A 23835-nucleotide genomic window follows, 5' to 3' on the forward strand; every position below is an offset into this window, starting at 1 on the left:
AATGACTTGTTTGTTTGTTTGTTTTTGTCATCTTTTATGTTTCACTCTTGCTTTGTCCATTTCTCTTCTAGAACATGACAGACATTTTGGCCTTTGCTTCTTTTTTACAATGTACCATTTTTCCTCTGTTCTTTGACATTTGTGTAAAAGTCTGGCTGTTTCTATCTTTCCTTTTTAGGACATTAAATACTTCTTTGCTCATTCCTTCTCCTTCACAACATAATGACTTGTTCTGTTGTTTGTTGTCATTCATAAGTAAATTCTTGCACAGTCTGTAGCTATGTTTTGTCATGTAAAGCCCGCCGCACACTACACGATTTTGCCCCGATTCACCGGTCTGAAGACCTTAAGACTAGAAGTGTGACGTCACAGTCTTGCCATTTTCTAGTCGTACGACTGGGTCTTAGCGCCAGTCGTAGAGATTTGACATGTTGAATTTCTACGACCAGTCGTGAGCTTTCAGCCATTCACAATGCAGCAAAATGCAAGCGCACGCAGTGCGCACTGCGCGCGCTTTACAGTCGGGTCGTATAGTGTGCGGTGTCCGGTCGCACGACCGGTCTTAAGACCCAGCTTGGCTTAAGACTTTAAGACCAGTCTGATCGTGTAGTGTGCAGTGGCCTTTAGATTGTGTATGTTATGGTATAATTCATGATGGTAAAGGTAAGGTGCTTAGAAACTCTGTAGTAAGCATGGTAAAGACATAAATTATCATTATCATTGTCATTGTCATTATCATTCATTTTCATTATCATTATCATTATCATTATCATTATCATTATCATCATTATCATCATCATTATCATTATCGTTATCATTATCATTATCAATATTCATATTTAAAAGCCTTACTTTGTCCATCTACCTCCCTCAGGACATTACAGACTTGTTTGGAGCTGACCTTCCAGTGGAAGGAGGAGAGGGCGGTCAGTTTGCCTGGAGGGATGGACCCCTGCTTCAGGCCCTCAAGGCTGGTCACTGGGTGGTCCTTGATGAGGTTAGACAGTAGTAGAGACAAGACTATTTTCGTGAAATTTGTAATGAAATAGTCATGAAATTAGTCAGTGAATTAAAACAGTGATAACATTCCTGTAGATATCACTTCAAAGATTCGTAGTATTTTGACAAGTATGAATTCCATATTTTGATAGAGAAAGGAAACTACCATTCATATAAAGAGCAATTTCTGTAATTAAAAAAAAAAAAAAAAAAATGTTGGGTATGAACATTGGCTTTAAGATATCAGTGGTAGAACATTTTGTAATTTTCTAATGATCAATATTCGTAGTGAACAGCTGTTCCGAAATGGCTTACATGGTATGTTGCCTTCATTCTCATTGCATGTTTGATTTAGTATTATAAAACACAAAACCAATTCTACAGCTGTGACTTTTGTTACCAGCACATTGAGGCACTGTCGAGTAATAAGATAGAATTATTATCAATAGAAATATTTGTAGTTGCAGTGTCAATGTTGATTTCGGGTTGTGTTGTAGTCTTCCTCCAGAAGTACATGTATTGGAGTCAAAAGGGGCCTGAGCTTTCAATCCTAACAGAATCTTTGTCAGAGGCAAACTGATCAACATATAGGGTATCGAGCAAACACAAATACAACAAGCACAGTCCAAGGAGGCCTAGGGGCACAGAACAAAGAAAACAATAGGGGTGGGTTAGAAGTCAAAGGCAGGGAACCAAATAGGTAAGGAAGGGAGATTAAGGCAAGGGGATGACCAGACAAAAGGCAGAGGTGGGTCAGTGATCCAAGAATCATGGGGGGGGGGGGGATAACCTGTGAAGGATAAAGATGAATAGGGTGGCAACATCAAACAAGATAGGGAACAATACAAGGGTATAAGAATAGGAAAGGAGTGAAATAGCAACAGGAAGAGTGAAAGGGGAGGGGTACAAGCAGCAAGCCCTAGGCCTGGAGTGCAAAGGTGTGGTAAAAATGAAAGTGAGAGCCAACTAACAAATGCAAAGTACAGAACATGTCAACATTGATATCCATTACAAAAAGTATTATCCCTTTCTCTGTTAATTCAGATGATCGCCACACACAATATGAAAGAAGAAATAGAATGAAAAGAAGCAGGGAGTTAGTGCAAAGTATAGTCACAATTCATTCCACTGTGTATGTGTATACCTGATGAGGACCTTTTTTTCTTTTTTTTTTACTTAACCCATGGCACGTAGAGTCACATGTCAAAAGTATAATTAGAGAGTTACCATATCGTTGCTGGGGTGACAAGACCTTGTATCTGCAATTTTGGTGAAAATGACTTTTTTGGATTAATGGTCAAATAATGGGTTAAGTGATGTCCTGTCCAAATCCCAACTGTCTTTCTCCGAAAATGAAGCCACCACGGCATGTCAAAGGAAAAGCTATCCCATTCGCCACAGTGCTTTGGCCGCCATGTTTTTTGGATCTCCTGAACATTTGACATTTTATAGATACGAGGTCTTGTCACCCCAGCGACGATATATATCACAGAGCTGACAGTTAGTCATTTAGTTTAATGCAGACTACTTGGGACAAGAGTTATTGGCAGAAACTGAAGCCTGAAAGTTAGCGTCTGCTTGTTGATGTTATCCCTTATAGTGCAGCACATGCAATATAAACTATATACTCAGCAGAAGCGTGATGGTTTTGGCAGCTTAAGGGCTGATATTGTTTATTAGTCACCTCAATACATGCGTGTTTTCTCCCACAGCTGAATCTGGCCTCCCAGTCTGTGCTTGAGGGACTGAATGCCTGCCTGGACCACAGGGCGGAGATCTTTGTGCCGGAGCTGGGGCGGTCCTTCCAGATCCGGCAGGGGGAGACCCGGCTGTTTGCCTGCCAGAACCCCCTGAGGCAGGGAGGGGGACGCAAGGGCCTCCCAAAGTCATTCCTGAACAGGTTCACACAGGTATTGAAGATGGGAGAGGGGATATTGCCCAGCTGGTGATTCTTTAAGATTGGTCAAACAGATCATACAGATGTAGACATCAAAATTCCGACAGAAATCAGACAAGATAATTGTATTGTTTCATCACCCAGTTTATTATCTATATACCGGGTGTCCCAAAAAAAGCGGAACGGTGGATTTTCAGTATCTTGCGGTCTAAAAGTTATATATCTTTTGACATCATTAGAAAGAGCATCTTCCGCAGAAGACTATGATACCAAAATCATCAAATTTGGTTCAGTACTTTTTATTCTACGCCAATTTCTGAAAATGCAGTCATTGCCAAATTTCGCCGGATTTTTGCGACTTATGAGATAATAATTAAAGTGCACTACGCGATCCATACGGTGAATATTGTGTAAGCTCGGTGATCCGTGTCAACAAAAGATACAGCTTTCACATTGGGAAACCCGTGTGTGTGTGTCTGTGTGTGTGTGTGTGTGCGCGCGCTCCCAATGATGAAAGCGTTATCTTTTGTTGACATGGATCAACGAGCTTACACAATTCACCGTATGGAATGCGTGTCGCACCCAAATTATTATCTCATAAGTCGCAAAAAATTGAAAATGACTGCATTTACAAAAATTGGCGTAGAATAAAAAGTGCTGAACCAAATTTAATGATTTTGGTATCATGGTCTTCTGCGGAAGATACTCTTTCTAATAATGTCAAAAAATGTATCACTTTTAGAACGCAAGGTACTGAAAATCCACCGTTCCGCTTTTTTTGGGACACCCGGTATAGTGGTATCCATGTTGGGATATGCTGACAGCAAGTTTCCCTTTTTCTACTTCTGCATCAAAATAATATACTATGAACAAAAATCATCTTTAAGTTTTCTGTATACAGTTCAATACAAATCCATACACTAAAACGAATGGAACGAGGCATTTCTTGCCAGTGCATTTGTCTGTGTACATTTGAAATGGGACCTCTTTTTGCATACTTATAATGTCACACACAGATACACAATCAAAGTTTGTATACCCAGTACTCTATGAATCGGAGTTGATCTACCCTTTGCAATTTATTCCTATACAATGTACATCTAGTGTCTGGAACAAGACTTAAGTACAGCCACGGTTGGGATTTAGAATGTACAACTGCAACCATGCGAGAGTGTATGTACATGTATCACCATGACTCCTAAAAACGAATCACTAAAGAGTTTGATTATTTGTGACTCCCCTTCCATCCAGGTTTACATAGAGCCCTTCACGTCAGGAGATCTTCTCTTCATCACCCACTCCATGTACCCCATGATAGACAAGGAGACATTGGCAGCTATGGTGGAGTTCAGTAATGAGGTAGGTTTATACCACTAATGAGTTTGGGATTACTTTGAATCTCAATATGATTTTTTCTTTCTTTCTTTAAACATAGATTTTGCAAAGAATCAAGTTTCCCTCAGAGAATTATTTTTTTTTCCTTTGGTTGATCTTATAAATCTAGATTTTTGTTTATTGTGAGAGCATTCCTCGAATAAATATACATCAAAAAAGCATCTGTTAATCTACTTTTTGAAAAATTGCAAGCATATTTATTGCATGGAAATGACATGTAATTAAACATTGTGACTTGTGATGGAAAATGCTTGACTTCATCAGCGAATCAAACAGTATGTGCTGACTATTGACCTACTTTCATAAGTTTTCATTAAATGCTTTTGATAGTGCCTGTTGCATTGATGGTGTATGATTTCTGCCCTTTGAGATGCACCAGTCCTGTGACAGTGTACATGTAGCTGCTATATGCAATTGTTTTATTCAGACTGGAATTACTAATCTCTGTTGAGTGTAGTGCTTTGACACTTTTGTTCTAGATGCAATGTTGAGAGTCATAAATGTATTAATGGTGATATATTTTGCACAAGAGGATTGGATAGATCACCACTGAACAAGCAGCTTCAGATTGGATGGTGCATAATGCATGTAAACTGACCATAGCTTTTCCTTGTCATGCTATCTAAACCCAGCTGTACCAAGAGACCATGATGGAGGGTCGCTGGGGACAGAGAGGGGGTCCGTGGGAGTTCAACCTGCGCGACCTCTTCCGATGGTGTGACCTGATGGTCCGCGACCTCGGGGCCCGGCCGGACTTCTGGGATCCCGGACTGCACGTCGGTCTGGTGTATGGCGATAGAATGAGAACAGCTGAGGACAAAGAAAAAGTTAGGAAGGACGATTGATAGTCAAGCATCTGATGGATGCTTGAAATTATCAATTCTAGAGGAGTAATTTGTATGTATATCATGTCGTAGCAAAGTGATTGCTTACTACCATTCTGGCACTCGGGGATATTATAGATTTATTTATTTTTTTAAAGTAGAAAGTAGATTATTCTAAAGCTTTGAAATTCTGAAACTGAATACTTGTCTAAATAATCATTTACTCAGAATCGTTTGAAACAAGATAAGCTAAAATATTAAAATAATGTGTCATTATATTTCATGTACGGCTGTATTTGTGTGTGTTTTGAATTGTTTGATGGTTTGTTCTTAGTTGTATGACTTAAACCATTAACTTTCACATCCTTGGGAGTCCTGTACAATGTCTATGGGGACTTGAGAATCCTGTGGAGAATGGGTTAATATGTAATCATGAATGTCTGATGTTTATACAGGTGTACAGATTGTATGAGAAGGTGCTCGGGAAGAAGTTTGGTGGACAGCAGATGGTGGCGTATCGGAGCAGCAGAAGGTTTCACATCACTCCAGCTTGGCTGCAGGTGAGAGCAGAGTAAAGCGAGGATTGCGATTGGTCAAAAAATTTTGAGAAGCTCTATTGTCTGATTGGCCAGCAGAAACATTCTGCAGTCACTGTGATGGTCTCTGATCTCAATATGTCTTGCAGGTCTAAAATGATTTCTTGTTTACCTGGTCTTTGCATGAGATTGCAAGGAAAGCAATTACTCTAATTGTTTGAAAAAGTTTGAGAAGCTCTGCTGTCTGATTGGCCATTGGAAAAATTCTGCAGTACATGTAATTGTCACTAATCTGAATAGGACTTGCAGTTCATGATCAGGAAAGAACTTCTACAAAACAGGTCTTTACACAGGAACTCTCTTTACAACATGACTGTAAAATGAACAAGAAATAAGCAGAACTAATAATTCTATAGGCACACCAAGTATAGTGTATATATCGTGATAGTGATGATGCAGGATGTTCGCACAATGCTTGATATTGTTGAGAGTGGATTTGAGATTTTGACTAATATTACGGGATATCTAGGGAAATTATACTGTTTTGATTTAAGTGCGGGACTTTCAACACTCTGTGTGCATTGTCCTGTAGGTTGGCGGAGCTTTCTTGCCGCGCCAAAAGTTGTCGGGGGAGACCAGCGCCCTCACACAAGTCCCGCTCCAGCTGCTGCACCATGACCTTGGGGCGATGGAGTCAGTCATGAAATGTGTGGAAATGAACTGGATGACCGTACTGGTGAGTGTCTGCATCAAAAAAAGGTGTCTTAGAGTTATCTTTATCACGTCATTTGGCTTCTTCTTTTAGAGTAAAAACATTGTTACATCTTCTGTGCCTCCTCCACAAAGTGTCGCCGGAGGCGTTATGTATTCAGGTTGTCCTTCTGTCTGTTATCGATATTGTGGACGGCGTATTTTAAGGACCATTTGAGGTATCCAAATGAAACTTGGCATATGAACATTGTACAAGTATGTGTGAGTGAACGAAGCTGTGCCTATCAACTTTTTGGTGTACACGCTCAAAATGAAAGGTCAAAGGTCAACATTGTAGAATTGTACTATTTTCCCTATATTTCTGCAATGCCTTATGGCATTTTGATAAAATTAAGTGTTTGAATGCATTACGAGGTAAAAACTGGGGAAAAAGTATATATATTTTTCTTTTATCCGGCCTCCAGGTTGGTCCCAGTTCCAGTGGAAAGACCTCGTTGGTTCACCTTCTGGCTGCCCTGACTGGTCACAGACTACAGGTCCTGGCCATGAACAGTGCCATGGATACCACAGAGCTACTGGGAGGATTCGAACAGGTACAGTGCACTTCAGAAACTGTGGGTGCGTTTGAGTGCTCTTAACCAAAGCGTATTGTACTGAACTGTGCCAGATTTGGAGCGTTGGAGCACTCTGTTGAGAAAGCGCACCTCGTGAGTTATTTTTAGACGGGGTCACACATTTTTTTAGCAAGAGGGTTATTCACCTTGCATGCTTAAACTACTTACAGATGTCCCGAACAAAGAGAATGAACTCTTTTCATTATGGTGTATGTGCATGTTACGCGCATTCTTCACATGCAAACTTTTGGTACACTTTTGGTACCCTTTGGAGGCACATCGGGAAGTGGTCCACTTTTGGCTCGCTTCAGCTCGGAATGGTACACTCTAGGAGCGTTTGAGCGCTCCTCTAGTGGGGTAAGGCACAGTTCAGTTCACTTTTAATAAGAGAGGGCTCGAACACACCCAATGATGCATATTTTCATGAAGTATTTTGTGATTTGGTTATGTACAATTGTATAAGTGTGCAAACAAAAAGGCATCATCAGAGGTCAACATACATTTCTTTTGCAGGGACCTTTTAACAAAAGGCTCCATAATCATTGTGATACTGGTATTCATAAACTTTCTCCTGAAATGCTGGCATTGATGTGTTCGTTATTTCACCCTACAGGCTGACCTGAATAGGCACTGGGAGGCCCTTGTGGCAATGGTGGATGATGTTGCCGTGGAAACTGTCAGGAGTCTGCTCGCTTGCCATTCGGGAGAGAAGAGAAAGCAGGCACAGAGGATCATGGGAATTTTGTCTGCTCTCAGAAATTCAACAACAAATGGTATGAGACAATTAAAGTGAAACTTATCGTACATGACAGACATTACACTCTGTTTAAATAAAATTATGTGACTTTTTCTTCAGTCTGTTATCCATTGTATATTTTGTATAATTATAATTATCTTAATTCCTCTGCACAAAATTCTCAACAAATTCATTGGAGTATCACGATTAAGTGACTCAAGTTGTTGTTGAGATCAATTGCACTACAGTAAATTGCAATTCTTACTGAAGTGTGAGCTGAATTTGCCTGACTATATTCTAGCACTTTCTGGATTTTTCCATTTGACTGTAGTGGTGGAATAGTGGAAAGTTATCCAAAAAAAAAAAAAAAAGAAGAAGAAGAAGAAAAGAGAATATTCAAATAGATGACCATTGTATGATTTTTTTTTTTTGTGACTTGTTTTTTTATTTGTTTATTTGTGTAGAGCAATCTGAAAGTGTGCAGCTATCAGAGCAGAGCCTCAACATGGTTGACCAACTTCTGTCGATGCTGAATTCAGCCCAAGTTCCCAACTTGTCTAAAGGTGAGGAAGTGATGCTTGCGAAAGCAAAGCAAAAAACAAAAACCACTCACATACTTCACATACCCTTAGATTAAAAAGATGTCATTATACGATAGATGAATAACTAAATAGATTCAAAACGATGTCCGACGTTACATTTACCAGAAGAAAACTCTTCATCGTTTTAACCCTGAGCGTGTGTATTGAGAAGTTTCAATAGAATAAAGATGATAAAAGCTTGTTGAAAATGTGCAAAAGGGCATTGACCTAGTGAGTACAGCTTTGTTAAGGTGTACACGTTTTTTCATGAGATTTAATGAATGCTTCCAGTCAAGTAAGAGAAATCTATAGTTTCTGTGATAAAGCTTGCTTTGAATACAGTACTGCTGACAGTATGAATTAATGCCAACAAAACATATCTAATCAAATGTTTGCATGGGTCTTTTTTGTGCTGTACGGACTGTATCACATTGTGTGAAATACTCTCCCCCACCCCCCCCCCCCCCAGAAAAAAAAAAAGATCAATGCTTCAAAGCAAGATATTACAAGTTTGCTGTATTGTATCTTTCTAGGTTAAAGAAAATATGCTCATCCCATACATATGCATACACAACTGTATGAAGGAGTTTGCCAAACAGCAAATCACTATTCAATGCTGTTGTCCTTCCCTGCTTGAAATGCATAAGCTGAACACCCCTTCATTGTTTCATTCTGAAGTGATGGAAGCTGCCAGCCTCCTGAAGAAGAAGTATGCCATGGAGGACCACTCCACTCCCGGCGGGGGTGGCAAGTTTGAGTGGGTGGATGGACTGCTTGTGCAAGCCCTCAAACAGGGAGACTGGCTCCTTGTTGATAATGTCAATTTCTGCAGGTATGTGTACCATGACATGATGTGTAGAATAAATTTCAGACAGCCATTGATAATAATAGACCAAATACCAGCTAGGGATAGTACAAATGATCCCAAATTTTTGAACCATTTTATCAGTTGAAAAGCCAGATATTACTCATGTATGTAAGCCAAATTTATTTTTATGTTAACTAGCTCCTTTGAATGTTTGAAACTGGTCTTTCACAGCAACGTGGTTGTAAAGAGACCATTCGGGCACTGTCCCTGACATTGCTCCTTTTATACGATCTGTGTCTCATAAGCGAATTTTTCTCAGATAACCTTCACCTGCTCACATGCAGAATTTAACCCCAAGCTAGCTCTGATATCTAATGATTACTCAGTATGCTGAAAGATTGATAATGAAATCTTGTTATACAATTTGTTAAATATTGTATTTATTATTTCTAGGTATAGAAGTGTAAGTACTGTATGATATATTGCACTCATATACATATAGAAACCTTGTTCTTTGTCTTGGAGAATCCCATAGGAGGAACGAATGATTTAATAAATTAGATATGATACAGCATATTTTCTTTTGCATTACACACTAAAAGCTTTGAATGGATTAGCTGTTCGTGATTTGAACAAGGAAATCAATGCTAGATTTAAAAGAAACAAACAAGTTATGGGATCTGCTTGTCTTGTCATTTAGATAGGCAAAGCTGATGTACAACTGTATTCATGTGAGTGTGAATTGAAGAATATTAATTTTACTACTGAAAATAATAATTTAAAACAGAGATCCAAAGGTATGAGAAGTGCTGTAAAAATCTGACAAAGTAGGCAAAAAATTTGTCTTGGGTGATCAGCCATTAAAGCAGCAAGGTTTTCAAAGGTATACTGAAGAATTTGTGAGCAAGTATGTGTGTGTGTGTTTTTATTAACTCACGCGGAATTTAATTTGTTAACCAGTTAAGGACCTCTGTCCTATAGTAAAAAATCCTATTGACATTTTATGTGAACAATTTGCAGACGATAGGTAATGAGATTGAGAATGCATGATTCTAAAAAAGAAATTCTTTATCATTATTTTGTAATTATTTTTATTCTAACATTTCATTGTCATTCCTTCTGTTTTCAGCCCATCCGTGTTGGATCGCCTGAATGGTCTGCTAGAACCGGGCGGTGTTTTGACCATCAATGAGCGAGGCGTAATTGACGGAGACATTCCCGCTATCAAGCCTCATCCCGAGTTCAGGTTTGAGAAAAATTCTCAACTCTTCTTGTCAATAGCTTGGGTCTGCTAGTTTTGTTAGGTGTTTTCTTTATTTCACTAACTGCATTTAATAGGTAAGTTAAGTTATCTCGAATGGCAAGCTGTGTTTGATTTTAATAGATCAGTTGTGATGCATCTCCCAATAGAATTTAGTAAATTGTGTTCCACTTTGCACTTTTTTTTAAGGTCTCAATATTTTTATTTTTGTAAGAATTCTTAATAGTTCAGTCACCAAGTTAAATACACTGTATAGACTGTTTTGAAAAATAGTCTGGTTATTTGACCAAAATAGCTATTCTTAGGATCCTGTTGGACACCACATAAAATGGCTGATCAATGGCATTCTTCAATATGTCCACAATTTTTGTTTTGTAATGTGTTTGTTTTTGTTTTTGTCATGTGCTCTTTCATTATGCTAGAAATGTGAAAACATGTTGCATTCTCTTTATATTTCCTTTATGTTGTTGTCTTTGGGCAGTTCACAACCTGTTGTAGTCTTCTCATCCGGCGATGGCAGCACCATGCATAAATCAAAAAATTTGTAGAGCTTTAAACGAATTGGCTGATTTTTTTTTCTTAATTCTACTGATGCGTTTTTGATAATGCTGTATTCACTCACTCACTGGGTTCTCCTTTAAGTATCCAAATGTCTGGACTTCATACAAAGATACAAAGAGGTCACCTTGTTACAGGTATCATGACAGTCAATTTCTAGCATAATGAAAGAGCACATGACAAAAACAAAAACAAACACATTACAAAACAAAAATTGTGGACATATGCTTGAGTTATATTTTACCACCACAGGCTCTTTCTGGCCATGGATCCGAGACATGGGGAGATCTCGAGGGCGATGAGGAATCGAGGAGTAGAGATCTACCTTCTTGGAGAGGTACGTAATTACCAGTCTATCACAGGCATATATGTACCTTAACCGCACCCCCCTCCCCCCATCAGAGTTTTGACCAGTTTACTGAAGAAGGAAAGAAAGAGCGACAACAACAACAACAACACAACACCTATGCTAGTACATGCACTCATGATGCCAAGGTCTTTTTTTTTTTAAAGTCAGAGTTGGTTCAGTGGTTGGCAGAGTGTTCGTTATTACAACCGGGAACGAATGTACCAATCACTGCCCTGGTGCTCGGCAGGAACTTGAAAGTGACTTTCCATTCTAACTGTGTAAGATATGAAGATATCACCCTATACCCTCCAGAATGCTTGTACCTTTTGCAATGTGCTACCAAAATGTGCTACATACATGTACTCAGATGATAATGTACTGTTGACATGGACTGTTTGTGACCAGTCCAGAAAGTAGTATTTATTAATGTCATTAGATTTCACTGTTCTGTTGCTTCTGCAATAGTTGTTCAAGGGAACATCCTCTTTTGAGTAAAATCTCCTTTGCTTTTATGTGGTATAATGTTGTTGATGTAACATAACATCCTGATCACAAAACATTTTTTTTTTCTCCCAGATGGAAGGAGGAGGATACAACAACCAGGATGTCCGCACTCTTCTTCGTGCCATCGGGCTGAAGTCTGAAGAGACGTGCTCCACGCTGATGGCCCTCCATGCAGAGATGCGCTCCTGTCTCCATAGCAACGACTCCGCCCGACTGCCAAGCCTGCTCCTGGCAGCATCCAAGACCAGCAGGCTGGTCCTGAACGGGCTGACAACCGGCAGGGCACTGAGGGAGGCGTGCTCTGAAGTCTATGTCAACAGTCAGCTTCTTCTTACCAACAAACAGGTCTGTATTAAAAACAAAGCCTCAAAATTTGTAACTTTTGAAGGGTTGTCCAATATTTTTCAAACTTTCATTGAAAATTGCAGTGACATGTATATTTAACAGCTGTAACAGCAAACTTGTATTGTAATATTGTTTCCAAAATTAAGTGCCTAGGTTCACTGTGAGGCCTACTTAGATTATGGGGCTCCTGTATCAACCAGGCTGCAGCACAAGTTTTCATTTGTTGAATTATATATTTGATCCTAGGGAAATATGTGCACAGAATAACTACAGATATTTGTGTGCAGATATTTGTGCAACTTGCTAACTGTGTACAATGTATTTCTTTGAAACCCAAAGTGTGATTGCATAAAATTGGAAGAAAGTAGTACATTGTATGGAAGAGTGACATTCTTACCTGACGTAAATATGAAATATGATGTTGCATGAAATGACAAGATGGAAATATACACAAAAGATGGTACACTTTGTGAAATATCCTTTACACTCTGTTTGATAGGTTAAATTGCTTTAAAAAACAAACAAACAAACAGTTCTAAAATTGAAAGTCATTGTTTGCCTCAACCCCTCTTGACTTCAAAGCGAGCCAAGGAGACACTGGAAAGGTGCCTATCAGGTGAATCGGATGGGATCGTCTCCATGGAAACGGAGGATTCTGCACCGTCGGCCTCTGCCCAGCGGGATGCTCCAACCCACCTCTGCCCATTGACGGATGCTAAGCACATCACCACCAGCCCCTCCTTGGTGGCGGTGCAGTGCCAGGGGGCATTGCTCGTGCACCTCCTGGAGCAGGGCACCCACGAGGACTCCACCAGGTACCAACCTTACTCCTATTAGACCTTTGTCTGATTTTCATCCGTAGATTATGCAAATTTCAACTGCATAATTATGCTTGACATATTTCGTATGCCAGAGGAGATTCAATGGTGAACATGGGCTGACAAGTGTGCTGAAAGATACACCTGTTTTGTGTTTGTTTTAGTCCATAGACTTTTTTTTATCAAACTGGGATTGTGATTAAAACTACCTTTGTGAGTTTGGTCTGGACATACATTAAGTGCTCTAGTGAAGCTTTGAACCCCAGAGCTTCAGATGTTAAGTGACAGAGGGCAGTAATCAGGGCTGCACACTAACCCATCTTTTCTAGTAGTCCGACCTGTCTGTTTGACCAGTAGGTACCCAGTTGTTTTTTACTGGTCCATTCCTGAAAAAGTTACTGGTCCAACAGTGATTTTTACTGGTCCTGGGCCATCTGACCAGTGCCGGTGTGCAGCGTCACAGTAATCCACTTGATCCTGTCACCCTTGTGTGCAACTTTTAACCCCCCACAGATCAAAGCCGGCACAGAATTTGCTGAATGCTGCCCTCCTCCTCTTCTTGGAGGCAGCCAACCAGGGGGACTGGAAGCTGCGCTGTGATTGGCTGAAGGCATGCGGATCATGCACCGAGGGCATGCACCACCTGTGTTCCAGGGTTCTCCAGAGTGTGTTTAGCCATCCACTGGCGGACAAGATGAGACAGGAAATCAGCTCAGAGCAAAGTACGTTGTGGGGTCGTATGTGATCATACACTCTAATATTTCATTAAAAGTTGTGAAACCAGTAATGGGAAGGAAACCATTTGAAACTCTAACGCCAATGCTTGTGTTACTGCAGAAATACTTTTCTTCTTCCAAGATTTCTTACATGTAAATTTCAAACAAAATACTTTATATCACAAGTCTATCTTCCACTGAAAATTTCAGTCCCATTTATGTATTCCTAAGATTGGAACAAGTATCTGACTTGGTGGATTTAGGTCAAGGTTTGGAAGTTAGCTATTAAGATAAGGCCAAGCATTACCCAGGAAATTGTCATTTTCATATTCCCTTTGCAATCACACATGTAGACATACATGTAGACACTAAGCTTTGTAAAGTATCAGTAGCTCGAGCTACCTGTATATATGAGAGAAGCATTTGCCATTTTTTGTTTGTATTTCTCTGATCAACCACAAGCTTTTTGCAATAATGCTGGAATCTCTACCTCGCTACAATTAATTCGTGTTTAGGGATTTCAGTTGCTTACACATGTATGTCAATTCATCATCAGTTGTTGTTTTGTTAAATCAATTTCAGCAATTATCGCGTAAAAGTGTTAAAAGTAATGATTGGGATGCTTTCATGACACAATGAAATTCTTTTTTATACTTCTCATCCTCTGTTATCTGTGTGTTGTACATATTGACATTTTAGTTCAGAGCTTTATTCCATCTCCCATTGATGTGCACTGGAACCAGCAGCTGCTCAAATCACTCAAAGTCCACCTAGAGAGGGCGCTGCAGGACCAAGATGAAATCGTGGAAGAAGCAGGGGACATCGAAGAGAGAATGAGCCGAATTGCACAGCTTTCCACAAGGTACTGTGTCAACATAATGATTTGTTCCTGATATGATTCTGCACACTGTAACTAAAAATATCATCATAATCTGGGTTACGGCATTTCATACCGTGTGGTACGGTAATGTACAGTAATCACAGAGAGAGGAAAAAATGATTGAATTATGGGATTTATTTGGTCTATAAATATTCATTTATTGTTGACTAAGATCACTTGCCTAAAAAAATCTTGTTACAGTGAGAACCAAAAATTACTTTCATCAGTCTTTTTGTCACCCAGGGTATTGTCAGCAATATGGCAGATTTTATTTGGTACCCCAGGGTACCAAATACTGCATCATATGATACTAAGTCAACAAAGTTCATTAGGAAAGATTACACGTATGGAGCCATTTTGAAATTAACATTTCTTTACAAACAAAATTTAGAGTAAACATAAGTGATGTACAGTGTAGTTCCTGTTTGTATTTACTACTTTAAAGTCGATCAAGTTTGATTAAAACATTTACACAATGTTATATCAGATTGTTTATTAAGCACAATGATGAATATTGGTGAAGTGACATATGTGGACTTTTTATGAACACATGAATATCAAAACATGTGCAGACGTTTCATTGTCAAAACAAACATTACAATCATAAAATTGATGCAGAAAAAGGTTGGTAGAAGCCTAAATCTCCGATTGTAATCATAAAATTATTTGCTATTCAAAGACTTGTATTGTTTTGCATTTCAGTTAAAACAAAATCTTTACATACCATTGAACCCAATACATTGGATACTCTCTCTAAATGTATTTGTGGGAATATGAAAAATAAAATATTGATGCAATATGATGCATTTACAGATTGTTTCTTGTGATGAGGAGAGAGTTAGCTGAGGCTCTGATTGCCATCGAAGCACAGCCTGGATCAAAGACTAAGAGGAAGAAGCCAACCTCAGTACTTGATTGGTCAAATGCCCTCCAGAAAGGTAGGGATGTATAATAGTTATCAGCAGCCATGCTGCCCATGTCAGCATGTGCTAGCATAACCACTACTTTGTAATTGAATGTGGATGCTCTGTGCAATTTATCTAACAGGAAATACTCTTTTCTGTATCCATTCTACTACATTATGTTTGTCCATCTGTGTATTGACCTTTTTGTTAACCTGTCTTTCTTTGAATCCATCTCTCTGTCTATGTAAGTATCTATCTGTTTGATTCTTGTACTATCTGTCTGTCTATCAACTTTTCTGTTTATGCCTCCGCCACAAAGTGGTGCCGGAGGCATTATGTTTTCGGGTTGTCCGTCCGTCCGTCCGTCTGTCTGTCCGTTGCGTCCGTCCGTCCGTCCTTCCGTCCGTCCGTCAAAAGGTCAAAGATCAAGTGAAAGTGCTGAACTAATTTTTTCCTCCATATCTCGGAAGTGGCACAAGTTATCTTGAAACGTACCACATATTTATGCATGTTTTGCCTGACAGTGATTATCTTATGAATTTTAGGGTCAAAGGCCAGATGAAAATGGTAATAATTTACTATTCAATACAGAAATTGCACTTTTTCTCCATACCTTGAAAATTACTCAATGCATAAATATATGAATGGGTCAAAGTCAAGTTAAAGTCCTTAAATCCCAAAGACATGCTCTCCCATTCATCCAATTAAACCTAGGTCAAGGAAGGTGAACATTCCAACACATTTGTGACAAACATGTCATTTTAATATTTTGCCAATTTTGTGAAAATGTAATCACACATTGTCCACATATACTACAGTTCTGCCAGCGATCAAGTTCTTCCTAGATCGCGATCACGGGCGATCAGTGATCGCATACGCGATATGTCGCAATCAATTGATTGTATGCCGAATTGCATACAATCAATGATCGCGTATGCGATCACTGATCACCCGTGATCGCGATCTAGGGGGAACTTGATCGCTGGCTGAACTGTATCTAGACCTATTAGGAGAATCATGCATTATGGCAGAGGCATACCAGTCGCCATAGCGACATTTCTAGTTATTTAATAGCTTATCTGTGTAGCTATCAATCAATATGTGTGTTTTTATGTAATTGTGTGTATTTTCAGTGGGGGGGGGGGGGGAGTGGTTTAGTGGCTGCGTACAAGGTGTATTTCTCATTAAGAAGAGATGATGGCTGTACAGTTTACAGTCCGGCTGTCTTTCCACAGACCTAGGTTTTTTTGTTTTCATTGACTTAAGGCATAAGATAACTTTCAGGTACTTGAAAACAAAAACATAAAAAAAAACTTTAAGACTTTACACAACAGGCCATACACTACTCAATTTCATTGAAGGAGAATGACTGAGAAAGACAACAATTTGTGTCAGTGTACTGTTTGTCATGTTACCTACTTGTAAACCTGGTGTTAGTGTATTGTCTTTTTTTCCTTTGTTGTTGTAGTTTCAGCTTTTATTTTCTTTATACCACAGGTTGGCTGAGTGTCGAGTCACTGCCCCACCCCATGGTCAGTCATGTCGGTCCATTTCTCCAGGCCTGGGACCAGTTTGTGTCACAGGGTCTGGCTGCTGATGAACCACTGACCGAAGACCAGGCCTTCCAGGTACAAGTCCCACTCAATCACTGAGCCCAATTCTCAAAGAATGTACTATACAAAGAAAGAACATGGCCTTGCAAAGTACGCAGTGTTGGACATGCATTGTATATTTAGCATCTTAAAGTACATGACATTGTCTAGTAATTTAGTTAATGAATGTCCAATGTGTTCACAAGAGTAATGATTTTGTTGTGTTCATATTATCAAAGTTTAACTGACTATGATGATGACAATGATGATGATGGTTGTCATATAAGTCTAAAAATAGAACCAAACATTGAAGAAGTAGGTTCAAGTAGGACCAAAGCTCAACTTATCACAGCAAAGCCTCTCACTATGGAAATTGACAAAAGAAAACGGGCACTGGTACTGAAGGAATTGGACAAATATTACCGTGGAGTAGACAACAAAAGGGAATTCATTATTGTCAGAATTTCAGTGCCATAGTCTTGGTCATTTTGTTGAGGGTGAGTTTGTGATGCATTCAATCTTTAAGTTTGGTGGAGGGCAGGGGATTTGGCTCTGTGGTATTTTGAAGCATTGTGTGACAGAAAGGAAATTTTCTTTGTGTCAGAACTGGACCAACCCAGACACCGTAATATACATTTTAGAGCTGGTATGAAATGATGCTGTAAATCCTTTTCTTAGCTTCATGATTTCTGATCAGGTTTTTGGATTGAACTATCATATTTGTCCTTATTGCTCAATAAGTTATGGTCAGGGAAAATGTCTAATTTGTAGTGTGTTTGTTATACCCCCGCCAAACGAAGTTTGAAGGGGGTATATAGGAATCAGCGGACGGTCGGGCGGTCGGTCGGGCGGTCGGTCCGTTGCAAATCTTGCGTCGCGAACTACTTCCTCAGTTTTCAACCGATTCCCATAAAACTTGGCACAGATGTGTGCCTTGGGTTGTAGATGTGCAAGACATATTTTTTGACAGTACCCAAAAGTACGTTGCCATGGTAATGGCATATTATGGGCAAAAATGGGTACAAATCTTGCGTCGCGAACTCCTCCCACAGTTTTTGATCAATTTTTATGAAATTAGGTACAGATGTTCATCTGAATATGTTAATGTGCAAGACACATATTTCCGCAGTGGCAAAAAGTGCGTTGCCATGGTAACGGCATGTTATTGGTAAAATATAGGGCAAAATGCTTCATGGCAAAACTACTTCCTCAGTTTTTGCCCAATTTCCATGAAACTTGGTACAGATGTGTGCCTTTGGTTGTAGATGTGCAAGACGCATTTTTCGACAGTACCCGAAAGTACGTTGCCATGGTAACGGCATATTAATGGCAGAAGATCAAGGAAAGATCTTGCGGATTTAACTACTTCCTCAGTTTTTTGACCAAAGCTTATGAAATGTTGTTTTGACCAAACCTTATGAAATGTTGTTTGGCGGGAGTATAACCAGTCGCTGTAGCGACATTTTTTTTTATCTGTTATTATTTAGAATATTTTTTCCTCATAATAGTAAGAAAGTAATTACTATGCTTTTGTATGATTTTTTCTAATGAAACTTCATGCTGCATGTGTTAGCAGTTCCAATATTTCCATTTTTGAACTAAAAATGTTTTTTGTGTTAGTATGTTTAAAAATGTTGTTGCTTTGCATCAGTGTGTTTTTTAGTCTGCAAAGTGGCAGCCCTATCGTTTCCTGGCCTCCTAATTCATGTATGTCAATGTGTGTTTGTGTCCTTGTTATTTCAGATTCTGGTGGCCCTTCAGTGGAGGGATCGCTTGGTGCGGCTCTGCAAGCAGCCAATCAGAGAGAGCGATAGATTCTCCTTTGGGCAACTGGCTCTCCACTGGGATTGGTTCCTGAAGCAAACTGTGCGATACGTCGTCTCTGTGCTGCACAAGGCTGAGAGGTACGCTTGTCAGCTGGACGAACACCTGCTGTTCTGATTAGCAAAACAAGCTTCTGAGAAAGAAAAAAAAAACAGTTTGAGTCCTTTCGTGTCTTGATGCTTGGTTATGAAATTTCCAGATTGTGTTTGTTGCATATGACATTCTAAGTGTCACTAATGGTTCAAAAAAGAGATGCTAAAAATGTAAAGGTTTTCATATTACTTTTTGTGCTCACTCTGAGAAATGAGATATTGCTTTGAGAGAGGTTACTTTTAAAGGTATAAAGAGTGGAGTTATATGATAACTTAGAATATGCCATTATAATAAAATCCCAGAAAGGTGTTTGCTTTATTGCCTCCTTGAAACTCAACGTGCAACATATAAAGAAATCAATACTGAATAACTGAATGAATGAATAACATTTTCTGTGATCAAAAAACATTGTCAAAATTTTAAAGGTTTATAAAAACAGCGCACACATTGTAGTATAGTGGAATCATATACAGCATTATTTGCGATATGCAAAGTTGTAAACAAAGCTCTAAAACTCTGTACTAATTTCATAATTCTGTTTAATTCTCTGTACCAGCTTGCCAGTGGATCTTGAAACAATCATGAAGCGACTGCACGCGTCGCTGGACGAAGGCGGGGTTTCCATGGGGACCTTTGACCTCCAGCTGTGGGAGCGCTTGATTGACCGCCAGGGAAGGCCACTCCCGTTTCAGACGGCCGAGCAGGCGCAGGCGAGCCAGCAAGTTGGCACACTGTGTCGGGCAATGGACGTCGTCGCTCAGGCTGGTGGCGATATGTTCAGCAGGCGAGATGTCGCCGATCGCTGCGTGAGGTGGTCTGCCTACCAGGGTGGGGCTCTTATGAGGAAGAAGCTGCTGCAAGTTCTGGCACAATGTGCTGTCTTCCCAGGTGACATGGAAGGTAGTGAATTCGTTTCATATACATTTAAATATTTTAGACAGCTGAGGATAGACTAGAGATTTCATACAGTATTTCCTGTTTCCTAGGTCTCTTTGGTACAAACTGTGTGTTTTTTCTAACGGTGTATTAATTTTGATAAGTTTTTTATTGGTTTTGGATTTAAAATTGTTTTGGGTATTTATAATTCAAGAGAAATTCAATAGATATAAAATGTATCTGTATACTATAAAAGTGGAAATTTTCGCAGTGTTGAAATTTTCGCATGTTTCGCGCAACGAGAAACCAGCACAAAAATAAAAGCACACAAATATTTTTGCTTGCAATATGTTCCAGTAGTTGATGCCTTGATTCTGCGGAATTAAAAGCTGCGAAACTCTTCTTAGCCGGCCGAGCGCGAAAAATTAGTCGCGCAAAAATATCCACTTTTACAGTATAGTAATTGCACTGTAGACTATGTGATGTAAAGGGCTGAGAATGCAATTAAAAAGTTTGTAAGAGCTTGATTGTGATTGTTATATTGTCTTGTGTATATGTACTACATAAAATGTGGATGGATTAATGAAAGCAATGATTTGATGTGATCAGTCCTTGTAGCATGCCATTTTGAGTCACTGTTCCTTGTATTTCATCTTGGAAGAAGACATCTTTATGTTTAATAGTCTGAAATTAATAAGTCACCAAGATCATAACGCTGTTTTGTATCAAAATCTTCTTGTTGCAGAATTTTGTTACAAATTGTGCCAAATTTGGATCATATAGATTTCAGCCATTCATGTGCACCCTTTTCTCTTTCATCGTCTAATGCAGAGTCCGTTGAATTGGTAGAAGCAGTCGAACTGAAGTTAGCGGAGCTTGGCATTTTGACCAGGGACGTGACCCTCGGACAAGGTGGCGATGCATTTACCCCTGCACCGTGCAGTGGAACAGCCCAGACCCCCACAGCCATGTGTGTGTGGCTGTGGCCAATCAAAGAGCACCTGGCCATCACCACTTCTCAGCGGGTGGTGTCACAAATGATGGGAGAGACATTCCAACAGTGTGGGTAAGTGTGACTACTGTTAAGGGGGAAATTTTGCGGTGTGGAACTTTTTGCACATTTTGCATGACCAGAAACCTGTGCAAAAATAAAAACATGTGAATATTTTTGCAAGTCATATGTTCCACTAATAAGTGTCCTGATTCTGCATAATTAAAAACATGCGAAATTTATCTCACCCAGCAAAACCTATAAGTACTCACACAAAAATGACTACTTTTACAGTAATTGCTTTAAGAGTGTACAAGTGTTTGTAGGACAATTTGATTTTAAAATGTTCCATACATGGAATATGTTTGATAACATTTTGACCTTCAAATCAGCAGAGGAAAAAAAAAATTGTTACAAATACTTTTTTTTTTTCAAGCCTTGCCAAGTATGGCAGAGATGACATCATAACAGTCCAATTCCATATGGTTTCATGCAATAATCATGACTTCATATGTAATGATGCAAGTGCAACATGTCAAGTGCACACATTATAACTTTTATCACAAATTTCCTACAACATCAGGAGGAAATACTTCACTATACAGTTGTATTTGTTACATCCTGTCTGCTTCTACAGGTCACAGTGCAGTGAGGCGGTGATGGAAGACCTCCGCTCCTTGTGCAGCTACATGTCAAGCCAGACTCCCTTTAATCCCCTCCACCTCCTGCCCCTTAAGAGGGCATCTCTCCTTTCCCACCCTGACACGAATGGATCAGTCCAGGGTCACGTCAAGGTCATAGCTGAACTTGCTGCCACCCAGCTTGGTCTCACCTGGAGCAATACAGTGTTAGCTGTGGAGAGATGGTTGTCATGGCAGCCCCTCAAGGATGAAGAGGAAGATGGGATGCACTTGCTGCAGGAGAGCAATGCTGTTAATGTAAGTTTAGGAGTAAGATTGGAAGAGCAAATCTGACACGTGTACAGTTCAGTATTCCCATTACAAAACTCTTCAGCTGGTGTTTTAGGCATGGTTTAATTTTGTTGGTCATATCAAGCTATAGGAGATTTTTTCTTGTTTTGATTCAAATAAATCTATTTTCTCCCCCCCCCCCCCCAAAAAAAAAAAGGACACATGAAAGTCTTCATTGCTTATAGTGTGACATGATTTAGGAAGGGTATATGCATGTTATATAAATTATTCCAATTTGAATAAAGATTGAGTTCAATCTAAAATCTCATCAATAGAAAATGAAAGCCCCTTGGGATAGTCACATACATCTCATTTACAGAGAAGATCCCATCTTCACCTCTCTTATAGCATAGGAAAGAATGCTTTGGTTTGCCCAAGGTGACTGTTTGTGATGGTCAGTGAATAGTTGTAGACCTCACACCTCATTCCAGTTGATCTCATGGAATGGGTATTCACTGTCCATTTTCCTTTTTTTTTTTCCTTCCAGGGACCAGCAAATTTTTTCAGCCCAGTGCAGTCTCGCTGCATGTTCCATCTGTTGTCGGACCAAGACCATGCACTGACCACATCTCCATCTCGGGGAGCAAAGGACCGGACAATCAGCACTGCGGGTGATGGGGATAAGAAGAAGACGAAGAAGAGCAGCAGTGCAAGAGATGGAGGAGCTGGGAAGAATGTCCCCCTGGAGTCATGGGAGGCCTACCAGGACCATCTGAAGGAGCTAGCCCAGATTCTCTGGACTAATGCTGGGTGGATGAGTACCAAGCAAGCCAATTTCTTGTGAGTCTGGTGTTCATTATACTTTTCTTGTTTGTTTGAGTCATTTTCCTGTAAGATGGATGTTTCTTGCTCCTCTTGCCCTGTTTATTAACTTAACTTACTTTATCAAATACATTGTGTATTTCTTTATTCTCCTCCATTTTCCCTCAACTCATAACATGTCAGGATAAACTGTATATGCATATCTGTGGAGAGTGTTTGATCTACTAAAGCTGAATGGAAGTTGTGTCATCATCAGTTTTAGGATGAAATCAATCATGGTAATAGCAATCAATGGTCGTGCTCGTTGCAGGAGCAATATTATTAGTATTCAGTATTCAAACTTTTAAAACATCTATTTCTTGTTAAATTTCCCTTTATCGACATAAACACACACTCATTATTCATTGTTTTGAGTTAAAGCCATCATCATCGGATAAAAATCATGTGCACACGTATGCAAGTGGGACTGATGCCATACAAGCCCATGGCATCCTGATTGCTAGACAAGCATCATATCCACTACACTGCTGAGCTTTATTATGATTCTTATCCCTTTGCATGGTAGCGGGTTATGCATACTACTAATTCAAATTAATGATTCTTGTGTTGAGTTGTTTTTTATTTCAACTGATTATCACATGATGTTTTTAGCTACAGTGTATTTACTTGTACTCGCAGGTTATTCTTTCAAAGTGAAACGTGTCCTCTTTCTTCCTGGTAATAATGCATCACTAAAAGTCCATCTCACTTTTATGATACCACGACAGAATAGTCAACTGCATGTCTCTTAAAATATTCATTATTTTAGCAAAAAGAGCTTTCTCACATTATTCTTGTAGGCATTCCAGCGTGACCTATCTTATCAACAGTGCTGCCTGTCTGCTGAGAGCCTTTGCCTCTATCCTTCAGGACACGGAAGACAGGACCACATGGCTCTCATCATGCGCTGCTCTTGTTACCATGGTGACCTCTGAGACGGGGACACGCCCGTCCTGTCATCCTTCACCTCTCGACAGCATGGCAGAAATTCTCAGGCAGAACAGTGGGAGGAGCCAGCGGGACAGAGAATCATTGCCATTGGCCAGAGATGAGAGAGGCGGAGCCTTGAAGATGATTGACAGTAGCAGTGACTTGATGCTCGAGCTTCTCAGTGGAATAGAGAAGCTGTTTGATGGACCAATCAGCACAAATCAAGAAGGTGATTTCGTGTGATGTGATGGATTGTTACTTTTCGAAATTCATTTAAATTGTTAGGGTGTCAACTTTTCATAATTCACATGAGATGAGTC

General features: G+C 39.6%; 1 protein-coding gene across 1 annotated transcript in view; it reads left to right on the top strand.

The window, feature by feature from the left end:
• LOC139712722 (midasin-like) overlaps window positions 1-23835 on the top strand; it is a 97397-nt gene that overhangs the window by 33321 nt on the left and 40241 nt on the right. The window contains exons 30-52 of the mRNA XM_071624520.1: window positions 875-997; window positions 2712-2909; window positions 4148-4255; window positions 4924-5118; window positions 5571-5675; window positions 6244-6387; window positions 6827-6955; window positions 7590-7749; window positions 8177-8275; window positions 8972-9125; window positions 10231-10347; window positions 11173-11257; window positions 11846-12118; window positions 12701-12933; window positions 13450-13658; window positions 14352-14514; window positions 15346-15470; window positions 16935-17065; window positions 18773-18933; window positions 19503-19752; window positions 21635-21751; window positions 22272-22564; window positions 23386-23744. Of these exons, the coding sequence (XP_071480621.1) occupies window positions 875-997; window positions 2712-2909; window positions 4148-4255; window positions 4924-5118; window positions 5571-5675; window positions 6244-6387; window positions 6827-6955; window positions 7590-7749; window positions 8177-8275; window positions 8972-9125; window positions 10231-10347; window positions 11173-11257; window positions 11846-12118; window positions 12701-12933; window positions 13450-13658; window positions 14352-14514; window positions 15346-15470; window positions 16935-17065; window positions 18773-18933; window positions 19503-19752; window positions 21635-21751; window positions 22272-22564; window positions 23386-23744 (3931 nt within the window). The remainder of the gene's footprint in view (window positions 1-874; window positions 998-2711; window positions 2910-4147; window positions 4256-4923; window positions 5119-5570; window positions 5676-6243; window positions 6388-6826; window positions 6956-7589; window positions 7750-8176; window positions 8276-8971; window positions 9126-10230; window positions 10348-11172; window positions 11258-11845; window positions 12119-12700; window positions 12934-13449; window positions 13659-14351; window positions 14515-15345; window positions 15471-16934; window positions 17066-18772; window positions 18934-19502; window positions 19753-21634; window positions 21752-22271; window positions 22565-23385; window positions 23745-23835) is intronic.

This window comes from Diadema antillarum, unplaced genomic scaffold, assembly GCF_040938485.1.
Source record: "Diadema antillarum isolate AM-2024a unplaced genomic scaffold, OU_Dant_1.0 seq00001847_RagTag, whole genome shotgun sequence".
In the NCBI taxonomy this organism is placed as follows: domain Eukaryota; kingdom Metazoa; phylum Echinodermata; class Echinoidea; order Diadematoida; family Diadematidae; genus Diadema; species Diadema antillarum.